Source organism: Bufo bufo, chromosome 1 (genome assembly GCF_905171765.1).
Source record: "Bufo bufo chromosome 1, aBufBuf1.1, whole genome shotgun sequence".
In the NCBI taxonomy this organism is placed as follows: Eukaryota; Metazoa; Chordata; class Amphibia; order Anura; family Bufonidae; genus Bufo; species Bufo bufo.
The window spans coordinates 565,606,904-565,626,888 of NC_053389.1; the positions used below are offsets into that span (position 1 = coordinate 565,606,904).

Genomic DNA, 19,985 nt, shown 5'->3' on the forward strand with positions numbered 1-19,985 from the left:
TGGTTGGACCGTAAACCCCGAGGCATGTTTAAATGCGGATCCTGTAAAGCATGCAAATATGTCTCTACGGCTAAAACTATAACATGCACAGCCACCGGCCAGGTTTTTGATATCAGGGACTTCTGCAGCTGCCGCAGTAAAGGGGCTATATACATCTGCCAATGTCCTTGCCCTAAAGACTATATAGGGAAGACGATAAGGGAGCTACGCAGAAGAATCTGTGAGCATGCCAATGATGTCATCAATAAAAAAGTTACTCCAGTAGCCTCTCACATAAATGATGTGCATGGGGGGGACCCTCTTTGTCTAAAATTCTCCATCTTGGAGCTCGTACCACCGTCACCCAGAGGTGGGAACTGGGACAACAAAATCCTGCAGAAGGAATGTGTGTGGATACACCGATTTCGATCCCAAGCACCCATTGGTATCAATGAAAGGCTGACATTCAGTTGCTTTTTATGAAATTTCTATGAAATGCTACTTTGTCCGTGATATCCCTATTCCGTCTCTATAAGCCCAGTCTTCAGTGACCTTGGGAATGTACTGAAGATTAGACCACATGCGTAAAGCATGGAATATAATGTTTTATCAAATTGGACTCTAGTGATTGATCATCTGATCACTGTCCTGAGGGAACCATGTATCTTGGCTACTCTCTTCTAGGATGTATACATCAAAATTATTTGTGAAATATGCCGGCATGTATGTTTTGATAATACCCGCATTATGAGAACATCTTATTTATATGCATTCTGCTGCGGTTACTGTAAGGCACTGTATAAATCTGATGCATAGCAATTGCTCCACTCTGCCCTCCTTTATATGGCAGTAATGATGTGGATGGCTGTAATGGAGGAGAACACTATATGGAGTGTACCGCACCTTGATTGATCTGAGGGAGGCTGGATGTCGCCCTTTGGGGCGCGTTTGCGTTCCAATATCGGGAAGGGCGGCGCTGGCTTACCTCATAGGACCCTGCCCCTGGGAAGTCGCTCCTTGGAACGCATTTGCGTTCCAGCACCTGGAAGGGGCGGTACTGACCTAACCATTCAGCCCTGCACCTGGGAAGTCGCTTCCTGGAACGCATTTGCGTTCCAGTATCTGTAGGGGGCGGCACCCGTTCTCAGCACTTAGCTCTGCCTTAAGGACGCGGGACTTCCGGTTGTTGGAACGCATATGCGTTCCAACGGCAGGATATTGGATCTAGGTGGAAGGCAATCATCTCATCAGCGGCAGAATGCGGCGGTCTTTTTAAACACAGCTTGCACGCTTGTATGTGAATCGCCTACCAGGGGGATATAGAACATAGGGGGAGACTCCAACATGTGAGTATAGCATCCTTCTTCTCTGATCAGAGGCTATATCATTGCCTATAGCTGATGATATATCTTATTCACAGTTTGGGTTCTGTTGAGTAATCATGACAGGGGACTGACAGAGAACTGACTAACTGGGTCCACCCCATCCACAGAACCGTAAGTTTGCAATCATTAGTAATTGTATATACATCTAGATGTCTGGATATCGACACTGATTGCGGTTTATGATTGTCTTTTGCCTGATACAGGACGTGGATGATATTGCCTGTACTGGATGGAGTCTGAATCAGGCATAAGTATTCTCAAATATATCCCCATCATTGATCTATCTATATATGTGTAGAGCGTTGATCTCCAGTGTGCGTGCTTGCGAACTGACATTTCAGCCGGCATATATCTTGGAGCACTGTTCCTGTGTGACCCGGTTTTGTACCGGTATTCATTGAGTCACTAACTAAATATTGTATAGACTCACTATATAACTACACCTCCTGATGATCCCACAGTATCTACGTGGGTGAAACGCGTTAAACGTAACTCTAATGAAATTATCAAAGTAGGCAAATAAAAGAATAAAAGTTTTTATAAGTTTTCTAATGGAAACAACTCAATGACTTCTCAGATTCTCTTTTCTACCTAGAATAACACAAACCCTGAGGTAGCCCTGATACTATTTTGCAACTACTCAAAAAACTACATCTCCAAGAGTGTTTATTAAGAAAGAAGTAAGTGCATAAAGAGGAGGTCCATTGCCTTTGGACAACAAAACAGTTTCCCTTTTATGGACCCTAGAGAATACGATTATCACAAGATGTCCCACTGCTGGAATCCCAAGCAGTTAGTTGTAATCTGTAGGGAGACCCACCAGCAAGTGTGCAATTCTTCTCCACAGGGGAAGGGAGAGGAGATGGAGCTTTACCCGATCAATTGTCTTTCCATGTAATGAATGGAATGCTAGCTTCTCCCGAATGATACAAACTCTTTTTAGCCACTCTTTGGTCTACTAATAGCTGACAGGCTTGAATGGGCACTTCTATTAATCAGTAACAGAGTTTGGAAAAAAGTTTTTTTTCCAAATAAAACATTCCCTGAAATCTCCGGATCCGTCCCATGCGGTATCATAGGAATACCGTACAAGGGACGGAACGGAAGACTTCCTGATGCATACTGAATGGATTTCTTTCCATTCAAAATGCATTAGGACAAAACTGATGCATTTTTTTCCGGTATTGAGACCCTTTGCCGGATTTCAATACCGGAAAAGAATAACGCCAGTGTGAAAGTTCCCTAAGTCTGGTGTTGGTTTATGCCGCCAACCAACAGAAGGAGAACAAAGTGATGGTTGCTTTTTTCGACCATTCTTGCTTTAATGTGAGTATCTGGAGACCATTAATTGCTAATCATTCATCCTATTATGGCAAAAACCAACTTTAACATATGTGGTTAAGGTATCCAGCAAGCTATTCTGGCAGAGGAACAGCCTGCTGGAGTTCACCATATCCATGAACCACTGCAGCCCATGAGTGCCGGGTTTCAGCCGGGCAAAAAATGATGCATGCACTAGGGGTAGGCAGGGTAAGTCATGTACAGATAGAAAATATGGCAATGGTTGGATTTTTACATTTTTTGAGTACATACTGAATAAAAAAGTCTGCCTCATAACCAGAAGGAGACAACTACTAAAGGCTTCAAGGCACTGAGCCTTTGTGGACTTACTGAGTAGAAATTCAAGTGTGTAGAAAGCTAACACTTGATTTGGTAATGGCACCACCACTTGGTATGTGTTGATATACAGTGATACTGTTGTTCTGATAGGCTTTAGTTAAGACTGAATAACATTGTATATGCTTTTATCAGATTCCTGATCTTCCTGTTTATGTCTTCTGTATCACATATGCTCCCTGCATCTCTGTGCATTTTATAGGGGTATAGGTAAGCTAGACTGCATTTTATAAGTGTATAGGTAAGCTAAACTTATTTTACAGTTCTCCCATGTTATATATGTATGTGGTTACCAAACTTTCCCACTTTAGATTTAGGTTGTACTTAGTTATAAAATTGACGTGATGTTTGAAATAAAATATATAATGTATTGTGGATGAGCTGTATAAAACTAGATAAGGTGGGAAACCATCATTGGAATGTCAGTTTAGATTCATCACCTGATTACTCTGAGTGTGTAGTAACAAATTGTATGATTTATCCAGTCCTTGGCTACAAAGCCATGCGTTATATCTATTAACAGACACTTCAGGGGTGGTGGTGTGCAGGCATTATATCACTTTAATGTGACATCTGTACATATAAACCCATTAACATAATAGCCAATACAATGCATTTGAGTATGTTGTGAAAGTATTAAAACCATATTTTTTGACTATCAGTAAATAGATTTATACATTTTGCGTTCTTACAGTCAAGATTTGGCCACATTTCATTGTCATTTTAACTACATACAAATAAATTAGACAAATTGTTAAAGCCAGAGATTACTTCACATGTTTAAGCATGATAAATTTTGCAAAGCAAGACCGGTTGGAGGTATTTTATGTTTTATAGCATAACATAAATCTGTCCTAATTTAATCATTCTCACCTTACAGACTCTCCCAACACGAGAGAATATTGTTTTCTCAGAGGCGCTGCCTTCTGGGGATGCTTCCCGGAAGAAAAAGTAAATCTTGTCATCATCTGGATTATATGTGTCTGGTATGGAATAAGCACCAAAAAATTTTGCACCTATAATTAAAGTACATAGAAATCAGATGAAAGTGAAATTATATTGTTTTGCTTCTTTTCTACTTTACTTTAAAAAGTAGTGTATTACATTTGTCATCCATGTTAAACATTAATACAAAATAATATTATATTTCAAGGAATCTGACCATGCATTAGGTTTATTAAATTGTAGATGAGTTAACCTGAGAATGGTAGGGTAAAGTCAATCAAGATCTGAAAGATTAAATGGGTGATCTCATTGGGATGTGTCATCAATGCATGATTTCGGGCGTCTAACCATGTGAACCCAGTCTAATGCTGGAATGAAGTGTCTGTGGCACTGGGAAACTGTCATATTTCACCTCCAATCAGCTCCACTTGGTTTTCTCTTGGAGCCATATAGTAAGTCATTGACTATAATGAAGCAACCATGCATCCTTAGCAGAATGCTGAGTTGGCCACTTCAGTTTAAAATTTGGCTGGTGTCAGAGTGGGCTCAATCATTTTGGTCCAATTATAAGCTATCATCCTCTCTTCCTAGACAGGTCATTCAGACCTAACCTACAGGGTATGCCATACATATCTGATAGATGTGGCTTCTAGCTCTGAGACCAATCTCTAGAAAAAAGTTCTCCTGACCCCTGTCACTGTGAATGAAGTGGTGGCTACTTCTCCATTCAGCTCTATGGGAGTTACAAAAACAGGTAATGGATTTTGGCAAGATGGAAAAACCCCTTTAAGGCTAGTTTCACACTTGCGGCAGGACGGATCCGACATGCTGTTCACCATGTCGGATCCGTCCTGCGGCTATTTCGCCGTGCCCCCGGGCCGCCGCTCTGTCCCCATTCACTATAATGGGGACGGGGGCGGAGCTCCGGCGCAGCACGGCGGTGCACGGCGAAAGCCGCCGGACTAAAAAACCTGACATGCAGTAATTTTAGTCCGGCGGCTTTCGTCGTGCACCGCCGTGCTGCGCCGGAGCTCCGCCCCCGTCCCTATTATAGTCAATGGGGACGGAGCGGCGGCCCGGGGGCACGGCGAAATAGCCGCAGGACGGATCCTACATGGTGAACAGCATGTCGGATCCGTCCTGCCGCAAGTGTGAAAGTACCCTAAGTCATAATATACTGTAAGAACAGAAAATAGAAATGAACGATTTAATACTCTTTCTGAATATTAAATTCTCTTACCATTAAGCCAGTAATGATCAGAGATATCTGTTCTGATGAAATGATGTTCATTGGGAGGGCCAAGCGAACGAGTAAATGTTGTTTCCTTGCCAAGGAAATCTGAAGCCGTCCCAGCAAAGAGATACTTATCTGAAAATAATTACAGCAACGCATAAAATGCTCATGATTAATATAGCTCATAATTTAATAATATAATATCTAGATTTAGTCCTGGAATATTAACTACACAATTTATTTCAGAAACTTTTGCCCTAGAATAAATGAATCAATGGAAAATGCATAAAAAAAAATATATTGAGTTATATCTAGCACAGTAAGGCTTAATGCACACTTCCGTTACATGGCCGGCCCGTGCCCGTATTGTAGCCCTCTAACAACGAAATATGCAGGCACTGGCCGTGCGCTCACTTTAAAGGATGCACAATCCGGAAGGTGCAGTGCGGAATGGAGGAATGGAACCCAACAGAAGCACTACGGAGTGCTTCCGTAGAGTATTTCTCCATGCCGCCATGTTCACTTTTTTTTTGTGGTGCGGACTAATCATTGACTCATTCAAGTTGAATGGGTATGGATCCATCTGCAGAATCCGCAGGGATGTTCCCCGTGCATTTGGGACTGTAAACTGTGTTCCCCAATGCACAGAATTAGCCGGGATGGTTCGCGAACGTGATCGCGCGAATGCGATCAAATTCTTGGAACCGGAGTTTGCGGAGGGCCTCATTCACTGTAATAGCAGGTGAACCTTAAAAAACCTTCATCTCATATTTGCAGCCACCAAATACTTAGTAGAAGTGCAAAAATAGACCCACAACATGGACAGTGACATACTAGAGGGGGATCAATGACAAAAATTCCAACAAAAAATATGTATCTTAATCAGGGGACATTTTTATGCATCTAAAAGAGAAATTCTCTGAAATGTGCCCTGTAGGAGCCTAGAATTTTTTTATTTTAGGCCAAAGGAGTACGGGCCTTAAAAATTAGGCATTCATCTGACATAAAAGAAATTCTGATTATGTGGCTCGAGGTATATTATGCGGTCAATGGATAAAAATTTTACTGTAGGCCACTGGACTACAGGCTCCAAACATTAGGCATTCACCGTACAGAAAAGATCAAGTGATTATGTGGCCGGAGGTATATTACACGGTCAATGGATATCAATTTTACTGCAGGCCAGTACAAATACAGGTCAAATACATATGTTCAAAAGAACTAAAAATATAAAATTGGATTAAAAACATGGTTAACTAAATCCCCTCTCTTGAAAAAACCCTAATGATAATAGTTGAAATGCGATAACACATGGTTGTCACTGGTGTTGAATTCCTCCGAGGCCCCAACTATTAGGCATTCACCATACAGAAAATAACAAGTAGGTATGTGGCTGGAGGTAGATTACACGGTCATTGGATATCAATTTTACAGCAACAAAACCGGAAACAAATGCAGCACTACCCAAATACACTATATAGAAAGTATATTATTGGTATATCACACCCCTGCTTCAATCAGATTTTTTGGGGGGCAACTGGTATTTCACACCAGTAGAAATTGTTTGTTCCAATGGCATTTGTCACTATCTGTAGCTGAGGTAACGCAGCTAAACCGCAAACAAATGCTGCACTACCCAAACGCACTATATAGAAAGTATATAATTGGTATATAACACCCCTGCTTCAATCAGTTTTTTGGGGGGCAAGTGGTATATCACATAAGTTGAAATTATTTTTTCCAATGGCGTTTGTCACTGTGTAGCTAAGGTAATGCAGATAAACCGCAAACAAATGCTGCACTACCCAAATGCACTATATAGAAAGTATATAATTGGTATATAACACCCCTGCTTCAATCAGAATTTTTGGGGGATAATTGGTATTTCACACCAGTAGAAATTATTTGTTCCAATAGCGTTTGTCATTCTGTTCTGTGAGCTGAGGTAACGCAGCAAAACCGCAAACAAATGCTGCAACTACCCAAATGCATTACTGTATATAGAAAGTATATAATTGGTATATAACACCCCTGCTTCAATCAATTTTTTTGTGGGGCAACTGGTATTTCACACCAGTAAAAATTATTTGTTCCAATAGCGTTTGTCACTATCTGTAGCTGAGGTAACACAGCAAAACCGCAAACAAATGCTGCACTACCTAAATGCACCATACAGGAAGTATATTATTGGTATATAACATCCCTGCATCAATCAGTTTTTTCGGGGGGCAACTGGTAAATCACACCAGTAGAAATGATTGGTTCCAATAGCGTTTGGCACTCTGTGTAGCTGCAGTATCACAGCAAAACCGCAGACAACTGCTGCACAATACAAATGCACTATAATATACTTTCTATGTTAGAAAGTATATTTTAAGTATATTACACCCCTCAGTAAGTCACACCTATCGATAGTACACCTATACCAGTCCTTAAAAGGACTTTTGTGGCCCTATTAGCTAGCGTTTGGTGTCCCTAACAGTCTGTCCCTGCTCCACAAGTCTGTCCCTGCTCCACACAGCAACCTCTCCCTACACTGGCAAAAGACTGAATGTAAAATGGTGACCAGATCAGGTTTATTTTTAAGGTAGTAGGGGGTATGTCCATGTGCTGAAACGTCTCAATTGGCTGTCCTGTACCACCTGATGGATGTGTCATGTGTCAAAGTTCTTCACAATGTAAAAGAATATGGCGGGCACGAATATCGCCATATGTTCGCTCGTTCGTCGAACCGTGAACGAGCAAACTTCAATGCGAAACGATCGTCGGGCGAACCGCAAGGCCATCTCTATACAAAATGGCCGAGCAATGGCAGTGTGCATGAGTCTCTTTGAAAAGGGTTCTGCACTTTGCATAATCCCTACTTGTTAGGGCCCTTGCCAAGGAAATCTGAAACTGTCCCAGCAAAGAGATACTTATCTGAAAATAATAACAGCAACGCATAAAATGCTCATGATTAATACAGCTCATAATTTAATAATATAATATCTAGATTTAGTCCTGGAATATTAACTACACAATGTATTTCAGAAACTTTTGCCCTAGAATAAATTAATCAATGGAAAATGCAAGAAAAAAAGATATTGAGTTATATCTAGCACAGTAAGGCTTAATGCACACGTCCATTACTTGTTCGTATCGCAGCCCGCAAACAGCGGGTCTGCAATATGCAGGCACTGGCCGTGTTCTCACTTGAATGGGTGCACAATCTGGAAGGTGCGGTGCGGAATGGAGGCACAGAACCCAACAGAAGCACTACGGAGTGCTTCCGTGGTGTTTTTCTCCATGCCTCCATGTTCTATTTTTTTGCGGTACGGACGGATCACGGACTCATTCAAGTTAAATAGGTATGGCTCAGTCTCCGGAACCCGCACGGATGTTCCCCGTGCATTGGGGACTGCAAACTGTGGTCCCCAGTGCACAGAATGGCCGAACAATGGCAGTGTGCATTAGTCTCTTTGAAAAGGGTTCTGCACTTTGCATAATCCCTTGCACATGACCATATGCCCTCCGAGACATACAGTCTGTGAGGGGGCCACATGCCCCGAAACGGCATTGATCGTGCAAATGGGAGCACACAGCATCATAGGTTACTATGATACTGTGCATGTCGGGCCGCCTGCGGGAGTATTGTCCCACACTTATATTATCTTATGAGTGCAGAACAATAGCACCGTGGGTGGCCCGACGTGCACAGCATCATTGTAATCTATGATGCTGTGTGCCCCCGTGCGCACGATCAATGCCGCTCCGGGACACATGGCCCGCTCAAGGACTATATGTCTCAGAGGGCATACAGTCGTGTGCAAGGGCCTTTAGCAGCATTCTTCCATCCTGTTGGGCTGCACACTGATCATTTGTGATCTGTGGGAAATCCTGGAAGTAAGTGTTCAATTTCCCTAGGGCGACAACCACAAGGGAAAATTAAAAATGACAGTGTTACTATTCAAATCAATGGGATGTCTGTGTGATGCAGGTCCTCCAATGTGAGAGATATTCTTTATAACTGGTCTTCAGTGACGTGCCTGGGTGGTATACGGAGTTCATCGTCCTCTGGGCCCGCTACATAGATGACATCTTCATCTTGTGGAGCGGCTCAGAGGACAACTTCGGTAGGCTGGTGGAAGAGTTAAATCACAACAGCATTAATCTGAGATTTACCTCATCCATTGTACAGAACAATCTCCCCTTCCTTGATCTATGTATATCGAGAGACACTAAAGGGGGCCTACAGACCACCATATACCGCAAGGAGAGCTCCACCAATTCCCTGCTTCGCTGGGACAGCTGCCATCCTGTCCCTTTGAAGCGGGGTATTCCTGTGGGCCAATACTTGCGGCTCAAACGCAACTGTTCTGACCAGCAGGAATTCACACGGCAGGCAGGTGAACTGAGAGAACGCTTCCTGGCACGGGGATACCCAGACAACACCCTCAGACAGGCCTACCAGCGAGCGCAACAGACGACGCGCACTAGACTGCTGCATCCGACTGGGGACCAGAAAGTGGAGAGTCTTAATGTACTAAGAGTTATAGGTACATTTGACACTGCTGCAGCCAAAATTAAAGAAATTCTTGGACGAAACTGGGGCACCCTTCTGATGGACCCTGACCTGGTCGACGCAGTTAGCCCCCACCCGTCAGTGACCTTTAGGAGAGGGACTAATCTACGAGACCGCTTCGTTCACAGCCACTATAATCCCCCTAAGAAAAATACGTGGCTGCCTAGTCCAGTCCGTGGTTGCTCTAGGTGCGGCCGCTGCACCTTCTGTAAATTCATTATACAGTGTAAGTCCCTGCCAGCGGATCCGGAGGGTTTTGTCCATGATATCCGCGATTTCATCAATTGCCGCACCACTGGGGTTATCTACCTTCTAACCTGTGAGTGCGGCATGAGATATGTGGGCAAGACCCGCAGGAAGCTGCGGGTACGCATAGGAGAACACATGGGGGATATCCGCAGCAATAGGGATACCCCAGTGGCAAGACACGTTCATACTGCCCACGACGGACGCCAATCCGTCGTCACATTCATAGGCCTAGAACACATCAGGAGGCCACCACGAGGGGGAGATTGGGACAAAAAGATCCTCCAGAGGGAGTCCTGGTGGATTTTTAAACTTAAGACCACCCAACCCCTCGGCTTGAACGACCAATTACAATATGGCTGCTTCCTGTGATCCCCTCCTAGGTCAGCTCACTGTATATTATATACAGTATTAGCACACAGTCTTTTTAAGATTGGCTACCTGCAGTGTGGACCATGTATACATACTGCTTGCATCCTTCTCTCCCCTCCCACTGGGACCATATGTGTTTGGAGCTTTACCCCTAATTATCTCCACCATGCCTAATTCGCATATCGCGGTCTCCATTTTTGACCCCATACATGTCAGATATACCATGGGCTGATTTATCATGGCACAGACCAACTCCACCTGGGGGCCGCTCTGCGACATGCGATACGTCATCACTATTTTAGCAGGTGGAAGATATATTTCAGCTATGCCCCCCGTTCGATGGTTTGATTGTTTGTTTGATTGATTTTCAATCGGTAGCGACTTTTTGTACATAGTCTCCTACCCTAATGCATAGCCGTGCGTTGTTTGGCCTATATTGCTGTTACTATTTCTTTCTATGCCCGTCAATGGACTGCCAAATAAGTCCCCTCCTCGGTCCCATGCTGGGGTGGATTGTTACTTTCTTCCCCCAGCATCGGTACGTATGTTGTTGTAGGGGCTGGACTATCACACATAGCAGCCACTCCCATACTTACAGCTGGACAGCTCCTGCAGCGATCCGTCACCGTCACGCCCCCATCACATGACTAGTATGGGCAGGCGTGACGTGGTGAGTTCACGCTGTGATGCGGCTTCCGGCTTTATTATCTGCGCATGCGCATTCAAGGACGCGCCCGTCCGCGTCACATGACACCTATCTAGGCACGTGAGCGGCGGCTACGCCCACCGCGCATGCGTCTAGGACCTCCTACCTCACATTTAAATCCCTCAGCGCGCCCTTTTCGCGCTGTCAGACGCCAGGCAGATGATCGGCACCTGTATCTGCTGTGCCGCATCCCATGAGGAGAAGTCATATGACCCCCATGCCTAACAGTGAGTAACCCCATTTAACATGCCACTGGACCGAGTGCCACATTATGCAATCATATTTAGGTATTGCGCGCCCCAGACTGATTGCACCACTGTGTATGTTTTTTTCATTTCACAGGATTCTGGGTTATCTAGGACCATCTAGTCCCGTCAAGTCTGCGCCACCTTGGTACTCTTGCATTCCTTCCCTCCCCTCCCCCATTTCTGTCCTGATCATACAGATAGGTTGCGAGTAAGGGAGGTATACTGTACCCTTTACCCCTGTCCCGGCGACGAGTTGTGGGGTTTGCCATAGGCAACTACCTATAGTTCCCTTATCATAGGATATATATAGCATCCTTTTACTCTCCAACGAAACGCGTAGGGACACAGAGTATTCATCTATACTAGTGTAGGAGATATTACACATCTATCCACATTAGCACATATATCCCCCTCCCTCTCCTTCATTGGCTGACCCAGGCCATTGGAGCCCCATAGGGCCTTTTTTCCTGTCCTTACAGGGTTATCTAGGGTCACTGTTTCTAGGGCTAGGTTCCGGACGGGGCCACCCCTTGCGGGGATTGGACCTCATATTAGCAGGCACTTTAGGGCAGCTTTAGGCCAAGTAGGGCAACACCAGGGACAGTTTCTTCCCTGTGGCCCTCCTGCACTAAGTGACCATCATCCTGCACAAAGGGACGCATTCACACGTGCGAACATCTCCCCTAAGGGCACTGGACCGGCTGGTCCTCTTGCCCATCCACCGGTAAGACCTACCCTTTTTTTCTTGCCTCCCTGGCATGTTTATAGACCACGGCACAAGCCACGGTCTTCAGTATCAGTGCTATCTTGCTTGCTTACGTTTACTGGTCAAGCACTCACGTCCCGCTCTATCCCGGGACGTGTCTGTTCATTTGACCATTGGGTGTACCTGTTACACCAGGTCCCCGGTTCTTTTGTGTCTATGTTTTGTTTGTCAGGTAGGGGTCCGTTTCCCAGGTGGGATTTATAACTATCCTATTAAAAGTTAGGTTTTAAAAACGTTACTACCCCTTTTTTTACACTTTTTTTTTATAACTGATCTCCACTGAATTCCTAATAGGTTATGTGAAAATATGTTCGGTAAATCTGATAATCCCTTTAATGTTGAATGTCTAAGAGTTGTGGGCAAGAAACTCCAACAAAAAATAACCATGAATGGGCAAATTCATTACAGCTTTATTGTTTCTCCTTATTACCAAATATTTTTTGTTCATTAAACTGTTGTCTAAAATAAATTGTATTTGTCCACGTTAATGCCGTAAGCAAACACGTTTCCTTCCTATGTAAACTTCACCTCAGTTTATCAGTTAAAGTTCTGTCCATTAGACAACGTCGTTTGGCTTTAAGGTATCAATTGTCAGCCTATGAAAAGTGAATGTCACAATGAATAATTGACTGGGTTTTTGTTAGCACCCTTTCAGAGAGAGGATGGCCGCAGCTCTGTCACTGACAAGCCTTTGTCGACATGATGATACATATGCATCTGCTCGGGGAAGATCCTTGTGCCGACAGTGTTGTCTGCAGCTTCTTTCATCTCTGTCAGTTCTGCATATAGTATAACAGAAATGCTTTAGTCTTTTACACATGCATGGTGAAATGGTGTACATGGAGATTACACTGTAGGCTGTGATCACCACAGACACGGGATGTCTGCATCTTTCATCAATTCTCAATACACATGCTAAGAGATAAAAGCTTCTTTCAGGACAATAGTTTTCCTGATTCCTGTTTTCCTCATCTGCTCCCATTTTAAAATAACAGAAACTGTACGAAAAATAAATATGCACATTAAAATTTTCATATGGATCTTTTTCTACTATGCGTATGCAACTTGTGGGGGGGCAGTGTGCAGCTGATGACTTTTTTTTATGTAATCACATGTAAGGGTAGATTTACTATTAAGAATTAATTTAAAATTCAGCTCCACTTTTTTTGTTGACTTGGCTGACAAAGGGAGGAGTGGAGGCAATAAAGGGGTGGGGTGAGGGGATCACCAAAATTGCTCCAAAATTCAGGTATACCCTCTGGTTACAAAGCCACCTAAAAGATGATAAAAGACTTAGACCAGATAGGTGAAAGGTGCAGCAAATTTATCATCAGCATTAGGCTACATGCACACGAACGTTGTTTGTTTCCGTGTCCGTTCCGTTTTTTTGCGATAGGATGCGGCCTCATTTATTTCAATGGGTCCGCAAAAAAATGCGGAGAAGCAAACCGTTGCATTGTTACAAAGGATCTGCAAAAAAAAAAACGGATGGCATATGGATGTCATCCGTTGTTTTTTTTGCGGATCCGCAATTTGCGGACCGCAAAACACATACTGTCGTGTGCATGTAGCCTTAGGCTACTTTCACACTTGCGGCAGAGTGATCCGGCAAGCAGTTCCATCGCCAGGAACTGCCTGCCATATCTGGCAAAACGTATGCCAACTGATGGCATTTGTAAGGCTACTTTCACACTAGCGTTGTTTAAATCCGGCGTGCAATTCCGTCACCGGAACTGCCCGCCGGATCCGGAAAAATGTGTGAAAACTGATTACATTTTAATCCTGTTCAGGATTTTGATCACAATGAAAAAAATGCATTGGAAAAACCGGATCCGCCATTTATGGACTTTAACTTTTTTTAAAAATTTTCGGGTTTAACATGCAAAAGCCGGATCCGGTTTGACGGAACACACGGCCGAATCCGGCATTAATGCAAGTCAATGGGAAAAAGGCCGGATCTGGCGTTCAGTCAAAGTGTTCCGGATTTTTGTCCGGAAGTAAAAATACAACATGCTACGGTTTTCTGAAAAGCCTGATCAGTCAAAAAGACTGAACTGAAGACATCCTGATGCATCCTGAACGGATTGCTCTCCATTCAGAATGCATGGGGATAAAACTGATCAGTTCTTTTCCGGATTTGAGGCCCTAGGACGAAACTCAGCGCCGGAAAAGAAAAACGCTAATGTGAAAGTAGCCTAAGGGCTCTTTCACACTTGCGTTGTTCTTTTCTTCCGGCATAGAGTTCCGTCTTCGGGGCTCTATGCCGGAAAAATCCTGATCAGGATTATCCCTATGCATTCTGAATGGAGAGAAATCCGTTCAGGATGCATCAGGATGTCTTCAGTTCAGTACCGGAACGTTTTTTGGCCGGAGAAAATACTGCAGCATGCTGCGCTTTTTGCTCCGGCCAAAAATCCTGAACACTTGCCGCAAGGCCGGATCCGGACTTAATGCCCATTGAAAGGCATTAATCCGGATCTGGCATTAAGCTAAACGTCGTTTCGGCGCATTACCGGATCCGACGTTTAGCTCTTTCTGAATGGTTACCATGGCTGCAAGGACGCTAAAGTCTTGTTTGCCATGGTAAAGTGTAGTGGGGAGCAGTATACTTACCGTCCGTGCGGCTCCTGGGGCGCTTCAGAGTGACGTCAGGTCGCCCCACGCGCATGGATGACGTGATCGCATGGATCACGTCATCCATGCGCATGGGGCGCTCTGACGTCATTCTGGAGCGCCCCGGGAGCCGCACGGACGGTAAGTATACTGCTCCCCCGCTCCCCACTACTACTATGGCAACCAGGACTTTAATAGCGTCCTGGCTGCCATAGTAACACTGAACGCATTTTGAAGACGGATCAGTCTTCAAATGCTTTTAGTTCACTTGTGGTGTTACGGATCCGGCGGGCACCTCCGGCAAATGGAGTACACAACGGATCCGGACAACGCAAGTGTGAAAGAGCCCTAAGACTGATTAGGATCCTGATCAGTCTTAAAAATGCATTGAAATGCTAGATCCGTCGGATCTGGCATTTATTTTTTTCACCTTTTTTTGGGTCTGCACATGCGCAGACCAGAAGGACGGATCCGGCGTTCCGGTATTTTGAATGCCGGATCCGGCACTAATACATTCCTATGGAAAAAAATGCTGGATCCGGCATTCAGGCAAGTCTTCAGTTTTTTGGGCCGGAGATAAAACCGTAGCATGCTGTGGTTTTATCTTTTGCCTGATCAGTCAAAAAGACTGAACTGAATACATCCTGATGCATCCTGAACGGAATGTTCTCCATTCAGAATGCATTGGGATAAAACTGATTAGTTCTTTTAGGGCCCTTTAGGGCAGAACTAAGTGCCGGAAAAGAAAAACGCAAGTGTGAAAGTACCCTTATCCAGCATATTTGTAGAGTGTCTATTGTAAGCATACACCTAGATACTATTAGTAAATCTTCTCAGTGTTTTATAGGAAGATATTCATTCTTAATATATTATAAACTATGTAACAAGATGTCAAATACATCAAAGAAAGAACTGAAAGACATTGCCCATTTCTGATATGTATCTTACCAAGATCTCGTATATGGAGGGAAAATGGTCAGTCTGGTGCGCAATTAGACTTTGAAAGACCTTTCCTATAATCAAATATGTCTAGCTTTAATTTAATCATTGTATATTTTTAGGGAACCTGAATGCTGATTACTCAAAGCCAAAAAACAGGAGCAAGCAAATCCCAGCGACAAAAGAGGCTTTCAGTGTATTTTGGACATGGAGGTCAGACAGATACTGAATGTCACCAGATGTTAGACCACACAGGTCTGCTGTCTGTTATCCCACCAGACATACAACCTATGTGAGTTTTTGAAAAGGTAAATTGCAACTATACAAATACATTACCACAAATAGCAGGTTGAGCAAAAACAGATGTTCTATCTATCTATCTATCTATCTATCTATCTATCTATCTATCTATCTATCTATCTATCTATCTATCTGCCTATCTATCTATCTATCTATCTATCTATCTATCTAATCCATTTATCTATTCTACATATTCAACTAAACAATTTTAAGATAAAAAAATAGGTAGATACAGATGTAGCTGAGCTAAAATTGCCTCTGATAACACATGACAGAGTGTTATCTAGTGACAAAAGCCCCATTAAAACCATTAGTAAAGCCAATTAAATTAGTTTTGCCACTGTTTACTTAACACGTTAACCATCAAGCTTGGCTCGGCTGCAACTGTAAATAAGCATGTGAAAATGATTCAACTACAGTATAATGTTCCTGTGTACGGACATTACGGATCCCCAGGTCCACTGTTGCTCAAAGGTCAGGGTTAGAGGTAATAGATTTGCAAATTGTGTAACATAATTGAATATTATGCACAATAACTATGTGGTACACATTATTTTAACAGTTATTGTACCCACTTATTCAAGTAGTCTCCAAGAAAAACTATAGGGAGTAGGTAAAGATGTGTGATGATTGGGCTAAATAAAGCATAATTACTGCACCTTAATACAATTCAATTCCTAACACGTTGTGTGTTTCAGTTCTTCACTTTTTCACCATTGTCAAGATCCCTGCTTGCAGTCAAACCACTATTGCTTACATTCTGGGGCTGAACACTTATCCAACTAACACACGTGCAATAGCTTTTTACATGACAGAGCTCTGATATATTAGTTGTATTCGAATAGTATAGGTTAATTTTTCATCAATGCATTTGGTGCATTATATTTCTATCTGTATACCACTGGCACAAGAACTCATTTTTATTTAAAGGAGTTCTCCAGCACCTGCGTTCATTTTACATTGATGAAATTTGCTGCCAGGCAGCTCAGCCTGACAGCATACCTTATGCACGATCACAATCACTCTCTATTGTACAGCAGGAACTTGTTCCTCAGAAGGGATGTGATGCTGCCCCATGTTCCTGTTTAATTGCTCAGCCATGATGGCATATTTATAATCTACCATAGAGCAGAATTCCTACTCTACAATAGATAGTAATGGATTAATTGTGCAAGATACCCGCCGTCAGGCTGAGAGGTCTGACAGCAAAGCTTGCAGTGTTGTTTAAAAAATATACAAATCCTCTGTATAAAAAATATTGCTAAGGCTAGTTTCACACTTGCGGCAGGACGGATCCGACATGCTGTTTAGCATGTCGGATCCGTCCTGTGGCTGTTCGCCGTGCCCCCGCTCCGTCCCCATTGACTATAATGGGGATGGGGGCGGAGCTCCGGCGCAGCACGGCGGTGCACGGAGAAAGCCGCCGGACTAAAAAACCTGACATGCAGTAATTTTAGTCCGGCGGCCTTAAGCCGTGCACCGCCGTGCTGCGCCGGAGCTCCGCCCCCATCCCCATTATAGTCAATGGGGACGGAGCGGCGGCCCGGGGGCACGGCGAAACAGCCGCAGGACGGATCCGACATGGTGAACAGCCTGTCGGATCCGTCCTGCCGCAAGTGTGAAAATACCCTAAGTGCATTAAATTAGGAAAATTGTTCTTAAAGATGGATTAAATCCTCATTTTATAACTGCATTTTTAATGGAACTTATATAACATCTATGGCACTAAAGCCGTTCCAAGTGAAATAGAAACCTACATAGAAAATATAATATTGTCTCTATTAAAAACTTCCATTCTAATGGTTTGGAGAACATCCCAATTAAAAGCAGGTTCAACCTTTGGCTTCCCCAGTACATTTTTGGCAGGAGAAATTGGATCTTCGGAGAATTAAGAAATGTTTGGGCTTTCCTTGTTCTTTTACAGTTTACGTTGACATGAAATATGAATTTCTTGACTTTATACTAATAACAGTTGTTTCAATTGTAACATGTCATTTCAGCATTGTACATTTGCTCATGATAAAACTCTTGGCGTGAATGAGCTAAATCTGTTATCCGTAAATCAGACACTGTTTGAGAATACATCTTTCAAATCTGAGTGAATTACTAAAAATCCTATTACGCTGGGGCAAAGTTACTACAAATTTATTATATTTTGTGTATTTAACTGAGCGACTACCGCATAATATAATGTGGGTTACAAAAGGTCGGCAATATCTCACATTGGAAGTGGAACAGTAAAAGTTCAAGAGTCTTATTTTACCTTACAGTATATAAAATCGATCAAAAAATGAAAGCAAACTGTGTAATACAGTCAAGTTTAGAGATGGAATGAAAAGTGCAGTACAATGGCTATGGACATGAAACCTATATAGTTATTATGATCAGTTTCTAGTATAAGCAAGAAGAATACATATTTATTCTTGTGTACGCATGAATACTTATTTGTGACTTGTAAATAGAGGGGGGGGGGTTTGTTTGTTTTTTAATCAGGCTTTAATTTCTTTAATAACATTTTTAATTTGTGTAGCTTACATAATGCCAATCCATTTAGCCCCACTGTCTAAGTATGTTCTCTCACGCATTTGACACTGTACCACATAAAAGGTTAGTATATAAAATGTGAATGCTCGGACTGGGAGAAAACATCTGTAAGTGGGTAAGTAACTGGCTTAGTGATAGAAAACAGAGGGTGGTTATTAACGGTACACACTCAGATTGGGTCACTGTCACTAGTGGGGTACCTCAGGGGTCAGTATTGGGCCCTATTCTCTTCAATATATTTATTAATGATCTTGTAGAAGGCTTGCATAGTAAAATATCAATTTTCGCAGATGACACTAAACTGTGTAAAGTAATTAACACTGAAGAGGACAGTATACTGCTACAGAGGGATCTGGATAGATTGGAGTCTTGGGCAGATAAGTGGCAGATGAGGTTTAACACTGACAAATGTAAAGTTATGCACATGAGAAGGAATAATGCAAGTCACCCGTACATACTAAATGGTAAAAGACTCGGTAACACTGACATGGAAAAGGATCTAGGAATTTTAATAAACAGCAAACTAAGCTGCAAAAACCAGTGTCAGGCAGCTGCTGCCAAGGCCAATAAGATAATGGGTTGCATCAAAAGGGGCATAGATGCCCGTGATAAGAACATAGTCCTACCACTTTACAAATCACTGGTCAGACCACACATGGAGTACTGTGCACAGTTCTGGACTCCTGTAAACAAGGCAGACATAGCAGAGCTGGAGAGGGTCCAGAGGAGGGCAACTAAAGTAATAACTTGAATGGGGCAACTACAGTACCCTGAAAGATTATCAAAATTAGGGTTATTCACTTTAGAAAAAAGACGACTGAGGGAAGATATTATTACTATGTAAAAATATATCAGGGGTCAGTACAGAGATCTATCCCATCATCTATTTATCCCCAGGACTGTGACTGTGACGAGGGGACATCCTCTGCGTCTGGAGAAAAGAAGGTTTGTACACAAACATAGAAAAGGGTTCTTTACGGTAAGAGCAGTGAGACTATGGAACTCTCTGCCTGAGGAAGTGGTGATGGTGAGTACAATAAAGGAATTCAAGAGGGGCCTGGATGTATTTCTGGAGTGTAATAATATTACAGGCTATAGCTACTAGAGAGGGGTCGTTGATCCAGGGAGTTATTCTGATTGCCTGATTGGAGTCGGGAAGGAATTTTTTATTCCCCTAGAGTGGGGAAAATTGGCTTCTACCTCACAGTTTTTTTTTTTGCCTTCCTCTGGATCAACTTGCAGGATGACAAGCCGAACTGGATGGACAAATGTCTTTTTTCGGCCTTATGTACTATGTTACTATTTTACTATATTAGTCTACAATAATTTTGAACACACTAATACATAAGGGCAAATTTAACTCATGTTTTTGGAGTGAGTGAAGAAATCTATCCTAACATATGATGGACATACAAAGTTCATGTTTCCCTTGATTATATTCAAACCAAGCACTGGGGCTGCCAGCCAACA

The 19,985-nt window shown here is 42.9% G+C and overlaps 1 protein-coding gene across 1 annotated transcript in view; it reads right to left on the bottom strand.

Moving 5' to 3' along the window:
• Positions 1-19,985, bottom strand: part of SEMA3D (semaphorin 3D) — a 181,303-nt gene that overhangs the window by 50,415 nt on the left and 110,903 nt on the right. The window contains exons 7-8 of the mRNA XM_040413133.1: positions 5,227-5,355; positions 3,915-4,057 (exon numbers count right to left, since the gene is read on the bottom strand). Of these exons, the coding sequence (XP_040269067.1) occupies positions 3,915-4,057; positions 5,227-5,355 (272 nt within the window). The remainder of the gene's footprint in view (positions 1-3,914; positions 4,058-5,226; positions 5,356-19,985) is intronic.